This window comes from Salvelinus fontinalis, chromosome 1 (genome assembly GCF_029448725.1).
Source record: "Salvelinus fontinalis isolate EN_2023a chromosome 1, ASM2944872v1, whole genome shotgun sequence".
Classification (NCBI taxonomy): domain Eukaryota; kingdom Metazoa; phylum Chordata; class Actinopteri; order Salmoniformes; family Salmonidae; genus Salvelinus; species Salvelinus fontinalis.
Window position 1 is genome coordinate 96,613,784 of NC_074665.1, and position 17,500 is coordinate 96,631,283.

Consider the following 17,500-nt stretch of genomic DNA (forward strand, 5'->3'; position numbering starts at 1 on the left):
CTTAGGCGCTTCAGCTAGACGGACAGACACACAGACACACCATCAGTATCATTCTTGTCCAGCAGGGGCATAAACTGACTCTCTGCCTCTCTTAGGCGCTTCAGCTAGACGGACAGACACACAGACACACCATCAGTATCATTCTTGTCCAGCAGGGGCATAAACTGACTCTCTGCCTCTCTTAGGCGCTTCAGCTAGACGGACAGACACACAGACACACCATCAGTATCATTCTTGTCCAGCAGGGGCATAAACTGACTCTCTGCCTCTCTTAGGCGCTTCAGCTAGACGGACAGACACACACACACACACACACACACACACACACACACAGACACACACACACACACACACACACACACACACACACACACACACACACACACACACACACACACACACACACACACACACACACACACACACACACACACACACACACACACACACACACACAGAGACACACAGATACACACACAGATACACAGACACACACACAGATACACAGATACACAGACACACACACACACACACACACACACACACACACACACACAGACACACACACACACACACACACACACACACACACACACACACACACACACACACACACACACACACACACACACACACACACACACACACACACACAGAGACACACATACACACACACACGTCATCATTATTGTTCTGGTCCACCAGGGGCCCTCTGCCTCTCGCAGGCGCTGCTGCTAGACACAGACACACACACAGTCAGGTCCACAACTATCAGCACCCTTGATAAAGATGAGCAGTACATTGGGGGGGTCTTAGACCATTCCTCCATACAGAATCTCTCCAGATCCTTGATATCCTTCGTCTGCTCTTATGAACTGCCCTTTTCCAATTCAAACTACATGTTTGAGACTGAGGTGGCCACTGCAAAATGTTGATTTTTGGTGGTCAATTAACAATTTCTTTGTGGATTTTGGTGTGTTGTTGGGGTTATTGTCTTGCTGAAAGATCCAGACGCAACCTGGTATTTGGTTAAATGTCCTGGTATTTGGTTAAATGTCCTGGTATTTGGTTAAATGTCCTGGTATTTGGTTAAATGTCCTGGTATTTGGTTAAATGTCCTGGTATTTGGTAGAGTTCATGATGCCGTTGACCTTAACAAGGGCCCCAGGACCAGTGGAAGCAAAATAGCCCCATAACATCAATGATCCACCACCATATTTTACCATAACATCAATGATCCACCACCATATTTTACCAAAACATCAATGATCCACCACCATATTTTAACAAAACATCAATGATCCACCACCATATTTTACCATAACATCAATGATCCACCACCATATTTTACCATAACATCAATGATCCACCACCATATTTTAACAAAACATCAATGATCCACCACCATATTTTACCATAACATCAATGATCCACCACCATATTTTACCATAACATCAATGATCAACTACCCCATTTTACCATAACATCAATGATCCACCACCATATTTTACCATAACATCAATGATCCACCACCATATTTTACCATAACATCAATGATCAACTACCCCATTTTACCATAACATCAATGATCCACCACCATATTTTACCATAACATCAATGATCCACCACCAAGCCTGTTGTTGTTCCAGAACCAAACCGATCCAATACCAAAGCCTTTTGTTGTTCCAGAACCAAACTGATCCAATACCAAAGCCTGTTGTTGTGCCAGAAGCAGAAACAGTAGTTTAAATCACATAGTAGAGTCAGTATTTAATTCTGGCAAGACCTGTGACTTACGTGTTAACAGTGTAGCAGGCTAGTGGAGAATATCTTATCACCAGAGGACGTATTGTCACCTATCAGATAACTCCTAGGATGACTGAAATGTCTTCACTGTCTTGACAACATTTAGGGTTAACCCTAACCCTAACCTTGGCTATAGCAAATTGAGGATTGTGATAGAAAGTGAATATTTGTCACGCCCTGACCATAGTTTGCTTTGTATGTTTTATGTTTTGGTTGGTCAGGGTATGAACTGAGTGGGCATTCTATGTTGTATTGTCTAGTTTGTCTATTTCTATGTGTTTGGCCTGATATGGTTCCCAATCAGAGACAGGTGTTTTGCGTTGTCTCTGATTGGGAACCATATTTAGGTAGCCTGTTTTGTACTGTGGGTTGTGGGTTATTGTCTATGTTATGTTGCATGTTAGCACAGTGTTTATATAGCGGTCACGTTCATCTTATTAGTTTTGTTGTTTTTTGTTTAAGTGTTCTTCATTAAATATAGAAGAATGTATTCAAACCACGCTGCGCTTTGGTCCGCTTCTTACGACGATCGTGACAATATTGACATTTTTCTTCAGGAAGCTGTGTGTGTATGTGTTGTGTGCAGTACACCATTTTGTAATTTTTTTTAGGACTATATCTTCTGCAAAAGATAAGGCTTAAAATCCTTTTCAGTCAGAATACCTTAAAACAATACCAAAAGATCATCTCCTCAGCCATTTCTATCACTGGGTGACACACCAATACACTCAGTTGTAGCAGCATGATACTTGTGATTGGAAGACGTCAGAAGGGCTCACCAGTTCGTTTCTTTCCTCTGACAAGAGGGCGTTGCGGTCTTCCAGTTTGCGGATGATGGCACTCAGCTCAGAGATCTTCAGTTGGAAGCGCCGAGCTTCCTTGTCATCCAACTGCTGTTCCTGAAACCCACACCGACTGCAGATTACTGGGGGAAAACCTCATACACCCTCCCCAGACCCCTATAGGCCATATTATTACAGTATATTAGGCCTCACCCACTGAACCCAATGTATCTAAAACCCTATGGACCTTCACTGTAAACACTCCATGTGGAAACGTCAGTTCATGTGGTAAAATACACCTGGACACTTCTGGGTTCCTGTTGACATGGTTTTTTCTCTCTCTCTATATAACAGTGTAATGAAGTGTGCAGTGGGTACATTCATTCTTACGCAGAACAAATAATAAACAGAAAAATGAAAAACATCCATCCATTTTCTGCCGTGAAAATGAAAGCACTTTTCTATAGGCTACGGTCGCTAGTGTATATTACAGTGCAGCCCTGCTTGCTACTCATCAGGGTTGGGCTCCTTTTGAAATGAACGAAGTCAATTCAGGAAATTATTATTGGAATTTAACATTTTAAAATAAATATCTTCTCCTTCTCAGTTTATTGAGAAGTCTTTTTTTTTTCAATTATTGAATTGGAATGTCAATTTACTTCCTGAATTGACTGACTTGAATTGGAAATGACCCCAAAGCTGGTCCCTGCTACTCCTGACTCCTGACGCTCAGACTCGGCAGCTGTGAGAAGAGACTACCTACATTGAGAGGTATGCTGATAATAATAAGTAAGTAGCCTGTTGAAAAAACAGGTGTCTAGTCTGGAAGCAGGAGGAGGTGAGTGTGAGGGAGTGTGAATATTGGTGACAGTGTGAAGGCGTTCAGGTGATGTGCTTATAGAATGAGGAAGTCACAGGCCACGGACTGGTGCACAGCAGGCAGGCTTGGATTGGTGCTGAAAGAACAGCTAGGACATAAAACATTTAGTTCTTTAACGGGGAATGGTGACGTGTGTAAATTTGATTACAAGGAATTTGCTGTAAAATATTTATAAAATTAAAATTAATTAAAATTGAAATGTGCAGTCTTTTGTATCCACTGTGTTGAAAATTCAGAGATTCATATATATATATTTATGAGGTGAAAATATTAAAATCAAGAGCTGAAGACGAAAGAACGAGATCGTAACAAAACCATCTATAAACATCTCAAGAATTCCTTATTCAGTGGTGCAGAAGACATCTTTCAACAACAGAGAACATCGTATCTGCTGATAGACAGTAAAGGAAGGTGAGAGGACTGGTGCTGGGTGGAGTAATAGACAGTAAAGGAAGGTGAGAGGACGGGTGCTGGGTGGAGTAATAGACAGTAAAGGAAGGTGAGAGGACTGGTGCTGGGTGCAGTAATAGACAGTAAAGGAAGGTGAGAGGACTGGTGCTGGGTGCAGTAATAGACAGTAAAGGAGGGTGAGAGGACTGGTGCTGGGTGGAGGAATAGACAGTAAAGGAAGGTGAGAGGACTGGTGCTGGGTGCAGTAATAGACAGTAAAGGAGGGTGAGAGGACTGGTGCTGGGTGGAGGAATAGACAGTAAAGGAAGGTGAGAGGACTGGTGCTGGGTGGAGGAATAGACAGTAAAGGAAGGTGAGAGGACTGGTGCTGGGTGCAGTAATAGACAGTAAAGGAAGGTGAGAGGACTGGTGCTGGGTGCAGTAATAGACAGTAAAGGAAGGTGAGAGGACTGGTGCTGGGTGCAGTAATAGACAGTAAAGGAAGGTGAGAGGACTGGTGCTGGGTGCAGTAATAGACAGTAAAGGAAGGTTAGAGGACTGGTGCTGGGTGCAGTAATAGACAGTAAAGGAAGGTTAGAGGACTGGTGCTGGGTGGAGGAATAGACAGTAAAGGAAGGTGAGAGGACTGGTGCTGGGTGGAGGAATAGACAGTAAAGGAAGGTAAGAGGACTGGTGCTGAGTGGAGGAATATACAGTAAAGGAAGGTGAGAGGACTGGTGCTGGGTGGAGGAATAGACAGTAAAGGAAGGTAAGAGGACTGGTGCTGAGTGGAGGAATATACAGTAAAGGAAGGTGAGAGGACTGGTGCTGGGTGGAGTAATAGACAGTAAAGGAAGGTGAGAGGACTGGTGCTGGGTGGAGGAATATACAGTAAAGGAAGGTGAGAGGACTGGTGCTGGGTGGAGGAATATACAGTAAAGGAAGGTGAGAGGACTGGTGCTGGGTGGAGTAATAGACAGTAAAGGAAGGTGAGAGGACTGGTGCTGGGTGGAGTAATAGACAGTAAAGGAAGGTGAGAGGACTGGTGCAGAGTGCAGTAATAGACAGTAAAGGAAGGTTAGAGGACTGGTGCTGGGTGCAGTAATAGACAGTAAAGGAAGGTGGGAGGACTGGTGCTGGGTGCAGGAATAGACAGTAAATGAAGGTTAGAGGACTGGTGCTGGGTGGAGGAATAGACAGTAAAGGAAGGTTAGAGGACTGGTGCTGGGTGGAGGAATAGACAGTAAAGGAAGGTGAGAGGACTGGTGCTGGGTGGAGGAATATACAGTAAAGGAAGGTGAGAGGACTGGTGCTGGGTGGAGGAATATACAGTAATGGAAGGTTAGAGGACTGGTGCTGGGTGCAGTAATAGACAGTAAAGGAAGGTGAGAGGACTGGTGCTGGGTGCAGTAATAGACAGTAAAGGAAGGTGAGAGGACTGGTGCTGGGTGGAGTAATAGACAATAAAGGAAGGTGAGAGGACTGGTGCTGGGTGCAGTAATAGACAGTAAAGGAAGTTTAGAGGACTGGTGCTGGGTGCAGTAATAGACAGTAAAGGAAGGTGAGAGGACTGGTGCTGGGTGCAGTAATAGACAGTAAAGGAAGGTGAGAGGACTGGTGCTGGGTGCAGGAATATACAGTAAAGGAAGGAGGAATAGACAGTAAAGGAAGTTTAGAGGACTGGTGCTGGGTGCAGTAATAGACAGCAAAGGAAGGTGAGAGGACTGGTGCTGGGTGGAGGAATAGACAGTAAAGGAAGGTGAGAGGACTGGTGCTGGGTGGAGGAACAGACAGTAAAGGAAGGTGAGAGGACTGGTGCTGGGTGGAGGAACAGACAGTAAAGGAAGGTGAGAGGACTGGTGCTGGGTGGAGGAACAGACAGTAAAGGAAGGTGAGAGGACTGGTGCTGGGTGCAGTAATAGACAGTAAAGGAAGGTTAGAGGACTGGTGCTGGGTGGAGGAACAGACAGTAAAGGAAGGTGAGAGGACTGGTGCTGGGTGCAGTAATAGACAGTAAAGGAAGGTGAGAGGACTGGTGCTGGGTGGCGGAATAGACAGTAAAGGAAGGTGAGAGGACTGGTGCTGGGTGGAGGAATAGACAGTAAAGGAAGGTTAGAGGACTGGTGCTGGGTGCAGTAATAGACAGTAAAGGAAGGTGGGAGGACTGGTGCTGGGTGCAGTAATAGACAGTAAAGGAAGGTGAGAGGACTGGTGCTGGGAGCAGTAATAGACAGTAAAGGAAGGTGAGAGGACTGGTGCTGGGTGCAGTAATAGACAGTAAAGGAAGGTTAGAGGACTGGTGCTGGGTGCAGTAATAGACAGTAAAGGAAGGTGAGAGGACTGGTGCTGAGTGGAGGAATAGAGAACATCTAGGCTCAGCCAGGGCAGTTCTCTAGACTCCATTTAAGCATCTAGAAACAGATAAAGAAGGTGAAGCACAAAGAAAGCAAAATAAACACGTTAGCTAGATTTAAAGTTGCAGATGCAACAAAAGGCCTTGCGTTTGTGGAGGTAAGGCTATAGATAGCCTGCATTAAGCAGCAGTGAGAGGTTAGATGGAGGGATAGCCTGCATTAAGCAGCAGTTAGAAGCTAGATGGAGGGATAGCCTGCATTAAGCAGCAGTTAGAAGCTAGATGGAGGGATAGCCTGCATTAAGCAGCAGTTAGAAGCTAGATGGAGGGATAGCCTGCATTAAGCAGCAGTTAGAAGCTAGATGGAGGGATAGCCTGCATTAAGCAGCAGTTAGAAGCTAGATGGAGGGATAGCCTGCATTAAGCAGCAGTTAGAAGCTAGATGGAGGGATAGCCTGCATTAAGCAGCAGTTAGAAGCTAGATGGAGGGATAGCCTGCATTAAGCAGCAGTTAGAGGCGAGATGGAGGGAGTTAGATTGCTTACGAGGCTCTCTGAGGTGTCTCCTGCACCACTGGGGTAAGGAGCGTCTCTTTTGGGGCTGTGGAGGTGTCCTCCTGCCCCAGCCTCCCTGCTTCTGATCTGGGCTAGCTGCTCATCCACAGCCTCCTTCTGCAGCTGGAGCCTCTGAGTGTGTCCAGCCTGAACCCCCAGCTCCTTCCCCAGCACACAGCATGCTCTGTCTTTTACCTTAATCTCATCCATCTACAGAGCAGAGCAGAACAGAGGAGAGGAGAACAGAGGAGAACAGTGGAGAGGAGAACAGAACAGAGCAGAGGAGAGGAGAACAGAGGAGAACAGAGCAGAGCAGAGGAGAGGAGAACAGTGGAGAGGAGAACAGAACAGAGGAGAACAGAACAGAGCAGAGGAGAACAGAGGAGAACAGAGGAGAACAGAGCAGAGCAGAACAGAGGAGAACAGAACAGAGGAGAACAGAACAGAGGAGAGGAAACATAACAGAGGAGAACAGAACAGAGGAGAGGAGAACAGAACAGAAGAGAACAGAACAGAGGAGAACAAAACAGAGGAGAGGAGAACAGAACAGAAGAGAACAGAACAGAGGAGAACAGAACAGATGAGAACATATCAGAGGAGAGGAGAACAGAACAGAACATAACAGAACAGAGGAGAACAGAACAGATGAGAACATATCAGAGGAGAGGAGAACAGAACAGAACAGAACAGAGGAGAACAGAACAGAACAGAACAGAGGAGAACAGAACAGAAGAGAACAGAACAGAACAGAGGAGAACAGAACAGAGGAGAACAGAACAGAACACCGAAGAGTAGAGGAGAACAGAGGAGAACAGAACAGAGGAGAGGAGAACAGAACAGAAGAGAACAGAACAGAGGAGAAGGGAACAGAGGAGAACAGAACAAAGGAAAACAGAACAGAGGAGAACAGAACAGAAGAGAACAAAGAGGAACAGAACAGAGGGGAACAGAACAGAGGAGAACAGAACAGAAGAGAACAAAGAGGAACAGAACAGAGGGGAACAGAACAGAGGAGAACAGAACAGAACAGAAGAGAACAGAGGAGGACAGAACAGAGGAGAACAGAACAGAAGAGAACAGAACAGAAGAGGAGAACAGAACAGAAGAGAACAGAGGAGAACAGAACAGAGGAGAACAGAAGAGAACAGAGGAGGACAGAACAGAAGAGAACAGAACAGAAGAGAACAGAGGAGAACAGAACAGAAGAGAACAGAGGAGAACAGAACAGAAGAGAACAGAGGAGAACAGAACAGAAGAGAACAAAGAGGAACAGAACAGAGGAGGACAGAACAGAGGAGAACAGAACAGAAGAGAACAAAGAGGAACAGAACAGAGGGGAACAGAACAGAGGGGAACAGAACAGAGGAGAACATAACAGAGGAGAACAGAACAGAGGAGAACAGAACAGAGGAGGACAGAACAGAAGAGAACAAAGAGGAACAGAACAGAAGAGAACAGAACAGAACAGAGGAGAACAGAACAGAGGAGAACAGAACAGAGGAGAACAGAACAGAGGAGGACAGAACAGAAGAGAACAAAGAGGAACAGAACAGAAGAGAACAGAACAGAGGAGAACAGAACAGAAGAGAAAAGAACAGAAGAGAACAGAACAGAGGAGAACAGAACAGAGGAGAACAGAATGGAGGAGAACAGAACAGAGGAGAACAGAACAGAGGAGAACAGAACAGAAGAGAACAAAGAGGAACAGAACAGAGGGGAACAGAACAGAGGAGAACAGAGGAGAAGAGAACAGAACAGAGGAGAACAGAATGGAGGAGAACAGAACAGAAGAGAACAGAACAGAGGAGAACAGAACAGAGGAGAACAGAACAGAGGAGAACAGAACAGAACATAACAGAGGAGAGTAGAACAGAACACCAAAGAGTAGAACAGAACAGAGGAGAACAGATCAGAGGAGAACAGAGGAGAGGAGAACAGAACAGAGGAGAACAGAAGAGAACAGAACAGAACAGAAGAGAACAGAGGAGAACAGAGGAGAACAGAGGAGAACAGAGGAGAACAGAGGAGAGGAGAACAGAACAGAACAGAAGAGAACAGAAGAGAACAGAGGAGAACAGAGGAGAACAGAGGAGAGGAGAACAGAGGAGAACAAAATAGAGGAGAACAGAACAGATGAGCTCAGTCGAGCATGAGTGTGCATGCATATAAGTCACACACACACAGAGAGCCACATCATGCACACACACAGTAGGCTCCTGTTCTGTTCAGCCGAGGCCATGAAAAAAGGTTGGCAAGACCAGAGACAAGCCCTGCCCTGTTTGATTGGCCATTCAGAGAACAGGCGCTTCCTTGGTGCATCCTGTAGCTACTAAACATCAGAAACACAATAAGATCCCCCCCCCCCAGATGTACTGTTTCTTTCCTGGAATCAATGCTTCATTCATTTTACAGATCACACTTGTGTTGCCTGGCAGCAACCACAGTCTAGAATCACATTCAACAAGATCCCAACAACTCAATCTCAGTGAAACGACATGAAATAGTCCTGGTGATGTCCTGAGAAAAGCACACATGACCCAGCTCTTCTAGATATCTGTATGCTTCTATTCACAACAGTCGCAGCCCAGCTAGCATTTAGCTACATAACAACTGTTAGGAAGCCAATAGAGAAACTCACGGAAGCTACATAACAAATCAACCTGTTAGGAAGCCAATAGAGAAACTCACGGAAGCTACATAACAAATCAACCTGTTAGGAAGCCAATAGAGAAACTCACTAAAGCTACATCACAAATCAATCTGTTAGGAAGCCAATAGAGAAACTCACGAAGCTACATAACAAATCAACCTGTTAGGAAGCCAATAGAGAAACTCACTAAATAAAAGGAAATTATAAAAAATATAAACTAGGGGAAACCTGTACATGAGACTGTTGTTCTGTTATAAACTAGGGGAAACCTGTACATGAGACTGTTGTCCTGTTATAAACTAGGGGAAACCTGTACATGAGACTGTTGTTCTGTTATAAACTAGGGGAAACCTGTACATGAGACTGTTCTTCTGTTATAAACTAGGGGAAACCTGTACATGAGACTGTTGTTCTGTTATAAACTAGGGGAAACCTGTACATGAGACTGTTCTTCTGTTATAAACTAGGGGAAACCTGTACATGAGACTGTTGTCCTGTTATAAACTAGGGGAAACCTGTACATGAGACTGTTCTTCTGTTATAAACTAGGGGAAACCTGTACATGAGACTGTTCTGTTATAAACTAGGGGAAACCTGTACATGAGACTGTTGTTCTGTTATAAACTAGGGGAAACCTGTACATGAGACTGTTGTCCTGTTATAAACTAGGGGAAACCTGTACATGAGACTGTTCTTCTGTTATAAACTAGGGGAAACCTGTACATGAGACTGTTCTGTTATAAACTAGGGGAAACCTGTACATGAGACTGTTGTTCTGTGATAAACTAGGGGAAACCTGTACATGAGACTGTTGTTAGGTTATAAACTAGGGGAAACCTGTACATGAGACTGTTGTTCTGTTATAAACTAGGGGAAACCTGTACATGAGACTGTTGTTAGGTTATAAACTAGGGGAAACCTGTACATGAGACTGTTGTTCTGTTATAAACTAGGGGAAACCTGTACATTAGACTGTTGTTCTGTTATAAACTAGGGGAAACCTGTACATGAGACTGTTGTTAGGTTATAAACTAGGGGAAACCTGTACATGAGACTGTTGTTCTGTTATAAACTAGGGGAAACCTGTACATGAGACTGTTGTCCTGTTATAAACTAGGTGAAACCTGTACATGAGACTGTTCTTCTGTTATAAACTAGGGGAAACCTGTACATGAGACTGTTGTTCTGTTATAAACTAGGGGAAACCTGTACATGAGACTGTTGTTCTGTTATAAACTAGGGGAAACCTGTACATTAGACTGTTGTTCTGTTATAAACTAGGGGAAACCTGTACATGAGACTGTTCTGTTATAAACTAGGGGAAACCTGTACATGAGACTGTTGTTCTGTTATAAACTAGGGGAAACCTGTACATGAGACTGTTGTTCTGTTATAAACTAGGGGAAACCTGTACATTAGACTGTTGTTCTGTTATAAACTAGGGGAAACCTGTACATGAGACTGTTGTTCTGTTATAAACTAGGGGAAACCTGTACATGAGACTGTTGTTCTGTTATAAACTAGGGGAAACCTGTACATGAGACTGTTGTTCTGTTATAAACTAGGGGAAACCTGTACATGAGACTGTTGTTAGGTTATAAACTAGGGGAAACCTGTACATGAGACTGTTGTTCTGTTATAAACTAGGGGAAACCTGTACATGAGACTGTTCTGTTATAAACTAGGGGAAACCTGTACATGAGACTGTTGTTCTGTTATAAACTAGGGGAAACCTGTACATGAGACTGTTGTTCTGTTATAAACTAGGGGAAACCTGTACATGAGACTGTTGTTCTGTTATAAACTAGTGGAAACCTGTACATGAGACTGTTGTTCTGTTATAAACTAGGGGAAACCTGTACATTAGACTGTTCTTCTGTTATAAACTAGGGGAAACCTGTACATGAGACTGTTGTTCTGTTATAAACTAGGGGAAACCTGTACATGAGACTGTTGTTCTGTTATAAACTAGGGGAAACCTGTACATGAGACTGTTGTTCTGTTATAAACTAGGGGAAACCTGTACATGAGACTGTTGTTCTGTTATAAACTAGGGGAAACCTGTACATTAGACTGTTCTTCTGTTATAAACTAGGGGAAACCTGTACATGAGACTGTTGTTAGGTTATAAACTAGGGGAAACCTGTACATGAGACTGTTGTTCTGTTATAAACTAGGGGAAACCTGTACATGAGACTGTTGTCCTGTTATAAACTAGGGGAAACCTGTACATGAGACTGTTGTTCTGTTATAAACTAGGGGAAACCTGTACATGAGACTGTTCTTCTGTTATAAACTAGTGGAAACCTGTACATTAGACTGTTGTTAGGTTATAAACTAGGGGAAACCTGTACATGAGACTGTTGTTCTGTTATAAACTAGGGGAAACCTGTACATGAGACTGTTGTTAGGTTATAAACTAGGGGAAACCTGTACATGAGACTGTTGTTAGGATATGTGTCTAAATTTATTCATTAAACAGTATCTAATCTCTAATTTCCAGTGTTCTGTCTGTAGATGTCACTGACAGTAATATAAACCAGACATTTGAATCGTCCTCACTTACCGGTCTTCTACTAAAATAACATTACAGTTGTCATCAATGTGACAGAGCCATTATTTCAGATAGACAGACAGTGGAACACTAGACTGTGACAGAGCCACTATATCAGACAGACAGTAGAACACTAGACTGTGACAGAGCCACTATATCAGATAGACAGACAGTAGAACACTAGACTGTGACAGAGCCACTATATCAGACAGACAGACAGTAGAACACTAGACTGTGACAGAGCCACTATATCAGACAGACAGTAGAACACTAGACTGTGACAGAGACACTATATCAGACAGACAGACAGTAGAACACTAGACTGTGACAGAGCCACTATATCAGACAGACAGTAGAACACTAGACTGTGACAGAGCCACTGTATCAGACAGACAGACAGTAGAACACTAGACTGTGACAGAGCCACTATATCAGACAGACAGTAGAACACTAGACTGTGACAGAGCCACTATATCAGACAGACAGTAGAACACTAGACTGTGACAGAGCCACTATATCAGACAGACAGTAGAACACTAGACTGCGACAGAGCCACTATATCAGACAGACAGTAGAACACTAGACTGTGACAGAACCACTATATCAGACAGACAGTAGAACACTAAACTGAGACAGAGCAACTGTATCAGACAGACAGTAGAACACTAGACTGTGACAGAGCAACTATATCAGACAGACAGTAGAACACTAGACTGTGACAGAGCCACTATATCAGACAGACAGTAGAACACTAGACTGTGACAGAGCAACTGTATCAGACAGACAGTAGAACACTAGACTGTGACAGAGCCACTGTATCAGACAGCAAGTAGAACACTAGACTATGACAGAGCCACTATATCAGACAGACAGACAGTAGAACACTAGACTGTGACAGAGCCAATATATCAGACAGACAGTAGAACACTAGACTGTGACAAAGCCACTATATCAGACAGACAGACAGTAGAACACTAGACTGTGACAGAGCCACTGTATCAGACAGACAGTAGACCACTAGACTGTGACAGAGCCACTATATCAGACAGACAGTAGAACACTAGACTGTGACAGAGCAACTGTATCAGACAGACAGTAGAACACTAGACTGTGACAGAGCAACTGTATCAGACAGACAGTAGAACACTAGACTGTGACAGAGCCACTATATCAGACAGACAGTAGAACACTAGACTGTGACAGAGCAACTGTATCAGACAGACAGTAGAACACTAGACTGTGAGAGAGCCACTATATCAGACAGACAGTAGAACACTAGACTGTGACAGAGCCACTGTATCAGACAGACAGTAGACCACTAGACTGTGACAGAGCCACTAAATCAGACAGACAGTAGAACACTAGACTGTGACAGAGCCACTATATCAGACAGACAGACAGTAGAACACTAGACTGTGACAGCGCCACTTTATCAGACAGACAGTAGAACATTAGACTGTGACAGAGCCACTATATCAGACAGACAGACAGTAGAACACTAGACTGTGACAGAGCCACTATATCAGATAGACAGACAGTAGAACAATAGACTGTGACAGAGCCACTATATCAGACAGACAGTCGAACACTAGACTGTGACAGAGCCACTATATCAGACAGACAGTAGAACACTAGACTGTGACAGAGCCACTATATCAGACAGACAGACAGTAGAACACTAGACTGTGACAGAGCCACTGTATCAGACAGACAGACAGTAGAACACTAGACTGTGACAGAGCAACTATATCAGACAGACAGCAGAACACTAGACTGTGACAGAGCCACTATATCAGACAGACAGACAGTAGAACACTAGACTGTGACAGAGCCACTGTATCAGACAGACAGACAGTAGAACACTAGACTGTGACAGAGCAACTATATCAGACAGACAGCAGAACACTAGACTGTGACAGAGACACTATATCAGACAGACAGTAGAACACTAGACTGTGACAGAGCAACTATATCAGACAGACAGTAGAACACTAGACTGTGACAGAGCCACTATATCAGACAGACAGACAGTAGAACACTAGACTGTGACAGAGCCGCTGTATCAGACAGACAGTAGAACACTAGACTGTGACAGAGCCACTATATCAGACAGACAGTAGAACACTAGACTGTGACAGAGCCACTATATCAGACAGACAGTAGAACACTAGACTGTGACAGAGACACTATATCAGACAGACAGACAGTAGAACACTAGACTGTGACAGAACCACTATATCAGACAGACAGTAGAACACTAGACTGAGACAGAGCAACTGTATCAGACAGACAGTAGAACACTAGACTGTGACAGAGCAACTATATCAGACAGACAGTAGAACACTAGACTGTGACAGAGCCACTGTATCAGACAGACAGACAGTAGAACACTAGACTGTGACAGAGCCAATATATCAGACAGACAGTAGAACACTAGACTGTGACAAAGCCACTATATCAGACAGACAGACAGTAGAACACTAGACTGTGACAGAGCCACTGTATCAGACAGACAGTAGACCACTAGACTGTGACAGAGCCACTATATCAGACAGACAGTAGAACACTAGACTGTGACAGAGCCACTATATCAGACAGACAGTAGAACACTAGACTGTGACAGAGCCACTGTATCAGACAGACAGTAGAACACTAGACTGTGACAGAGCCACTGTATCAGACAGACAGTAGAACACTAGACTGTGACAGAGCAACTGTATCAGACAGACAGACAGTAGAACACTAGACTGTGACAGAGCCACTGTATCAGACAGACAGACAGTAGAACACTAGACTATGACAGAGCCACTATATCAGACAGACAGACAGTAGAACACTAGACTGTGACAGAGCCACTGTATCAGACAGACAGACAGTAGAACACTAGACTATGACAGAGCCACTATATCAGACAGACAGACAGTAGAACACTAGACTGTGACAGAGACACTATATCAGACAGACAGACAGTAGAACACTAGACTGTGACAGAGCCACTGTATCAGACAGACAGACAGTAGAACACTAGACTATGACAGAGCCACTATATCAGACAGACAGACAGTAGAACACTAGACTGTGACAGAGACACTATATCAGACAGACAGTAGAACACTAGACTGTGACAGAGACACTATATCAGACAGACAGTAGAACACTAGACTGTGACAGAGCCACTGTATCAGACAGACAGACAGTAGAACACTAGACTATGACAGAGCCACTATATCAGACAGACAGACAGTAGAACACTAGACTGTGACAGAGACACTATATCAGACAGACAGTAGAACACTAGACTGTGACAGAACCACTATATCAGACAGACAGTAGAACACTAGACTGTGACAGAGCCACTATATCAGACAGACAGTAGAACACTAGACTGTGACAGAGCCACTATATCAGACAGACAGTAGAACACTAGACTGACCAGGCCATTGTGGGTTAGATCAGTCAGAAAGCCACACTGGGGTATCTGTGACAACAGGTATAATTCATACAAACACTTGCTGTCCCAAACGACACCGTATTCTCCCTATGTAGTGCATTACTAATGGCCAGGGAATAAGTTGCCATGGCATTTTGGAGCAGCCAGTGGCATCACCAATGAAATATAGTGAGAATGGCCCAGAGGTAATATTCAAGTGTTTTAACTATTCTTCTCAGTCACCCAGTCACCCAGCCCCCCAGTCACCCAGTCACCTAGCCACCCAGTCCCCCAGTCACCCAGCCACCCAGCACCCACTCACCTAGTCACCCAGCCCCCCAGTCACCCAGTCACCTAGCCACCCAGTCCCCCAGTCCCCCAGTCACCCAGCACCCACTCACCCAGCCACCCACTCACCCAGTCACCCAGTCACCTAGCCACCCAGTCCCCCAGTCACCCAGCCACCCACTCACCTAGTCACCCAGCCACGCAGTCACCCAGCACCTACTCACCTAGTCACTCAGCCACCCAGTCACGCAGTCACCCAGTCACCCAGCCACCCAGCCACCCAGTCAACCAGCCACCCAGCCACCCAGCCACTCAGTCACCCAGCCACCCAGTCACCCAGCCACCGAGTCACCCAGCCACGCAGTCACCCAGTCACCCAGTCACCCAGCCACCCAGTCACCCAGCCACCCAGTCACCCAGCCACCCAGCCACCCAGTCACCGAGCCACGCAGTCACCCAGCCACGCAGTCACCCAGTCACCCAGCCCCCCAGTCACCAAGCCACCCAGCCACGCAGTCACCCAGCCACCGAGCCACCCAGTAACCCAGCACCCAGTAACCCAGTCACCCAGTCACCCAGTCACCGAGCCACCCAGTCACCCAGCACCCAGTAACCCAGTCACCTAGTCACCGAGCCACGCAGTCACCCAGCCCCCCAGTCACCAAGCCACCCAGTCACCCAGCACCCAGTAACCCAGTCACCGAGCCACCCAGTACCCAGTCACCCAGTCACCCAGTCACTCAGCCACCCAGTCACCCAGCACCCAGTAACCCAGTCACCCAGCACCCAGTCACTCAGCCACCCAGTCACTCAGCCACCCAGTCACCAAGCAAAACAGTCACCAAGTAACCCAGCCAGACCATAATAAACAGCTCTGTGGGCTTTAGGTGTGAAATCCCCATGAATCATCAACACAGCGCTGATGATGCCAGTGAAGTGCCCGGGCGATGGAGTTTCCATGGTGATCAGCAGGCAGGCCTAAATGAGGGGGCTAACGTTACTCACTAGATGAATGGAGACAGTTGCTGTGGCATGGATCAATGACTCTGAGTCCATAATGGCATTCTATTCCTTATACTCTGCTTTACTTTTGACCAGGGACCATGTGGCTTAAAGAAGTGCACTTAATAGGGAATAAGGTGCCATTTGGGATGCACTCCATTCCTACAAGCAACATAAATCTGCACTTGCCCCTTTGACCCCTGGGTTAGCTGTAAAACCCACTGTCCACTGTCTCAGCCTGGGTTAGCTGTAAAACCCACTGACTGCTGTCCACTGTCTCAGCCTGGGTTAGCTGTAAAACCCACTGTCCACTGTCTCAGCCTGGGTTAGCTGTAAAATCCACTGTCCACTGTCTCAGCCTGGGTTAGCTGTAAAATCCACTGTCCACTGTCTCAGCCTGGGTTAGCTGTAAAATCCACTGTCCACTGTCTCAGCCTGGGTTAGCTGTAAAATCCACTGTCCACTGTCTCAGCCTGGGTTAGCTGTAAAATCCACTGTCCATTGTCTCAGCCTGGGTTAGCTGTAAAATCCACTGTCCATTGTCTCAGCCTGGGTTAGCTGTAAAATCCACTGTCCACTGTCTCAGCCTGGGTTAGCTGTAAAATCCACTGTCCACTGTCTCAGCCTGGGTTAGCTGTAAAATCCACTGTCCATTGTCTCAGCCTGGGTTAGCTGTAAAACCCACTGTCCATTGTCTCAGCCTGGGTTAGCTGTAAAATCCACTGTCCATTGTCTCAGCCTGGGTTAGCTGTAAAACCCACTGTCCATTGTCTCAGCCTGGGTTAGCTGTAAAATCCACTGTCCATTGTCT

The 17,500-nt window shown here is 45.3% G+C and overlaps 1 protein-coding gene across 18 annotated transcripts in view; it reads right to left on the reverse strand.

Annotated features, from left to right (window-relative positions):
• The window catches only part of jakmip3 (Janus kinase and microtubule interacting protein 3), a 133,561-nt gene that overhangs the window by 32,133 nt on the left and 83,928 nt on the right, over positions 1–17,500 (reverse strand). For 9 of the 18 annotated variants that reach the window (XM_055936985.1, XM_055936988.1, XM_055936989.1 and 6 more), the window contains 3 exons: positions 6,757–6,975; positions 2,586–2,705; positions 1–14 (listed from right to left, as the gene is read on the reverse strand). The exon at positions 1–14 is cut by the window's left edge and continues 133 nt beyond it. In XM_055936985.1, the coding sequence (XP_055792960.1) occupies positions 1–14; positions 2,586–2,705; positions 6,757–6,975 (353 nt within the window). The remainder of the gene's footprint in view (positions 15–2,585; positions 2,706–6,756; positions 6,976–17,500) is intronic. The other 9 variants (XM_055937003.1, XM_055936998.1, XM_055937023.1 and 6 more) reach the window with 4 other exon arrangements.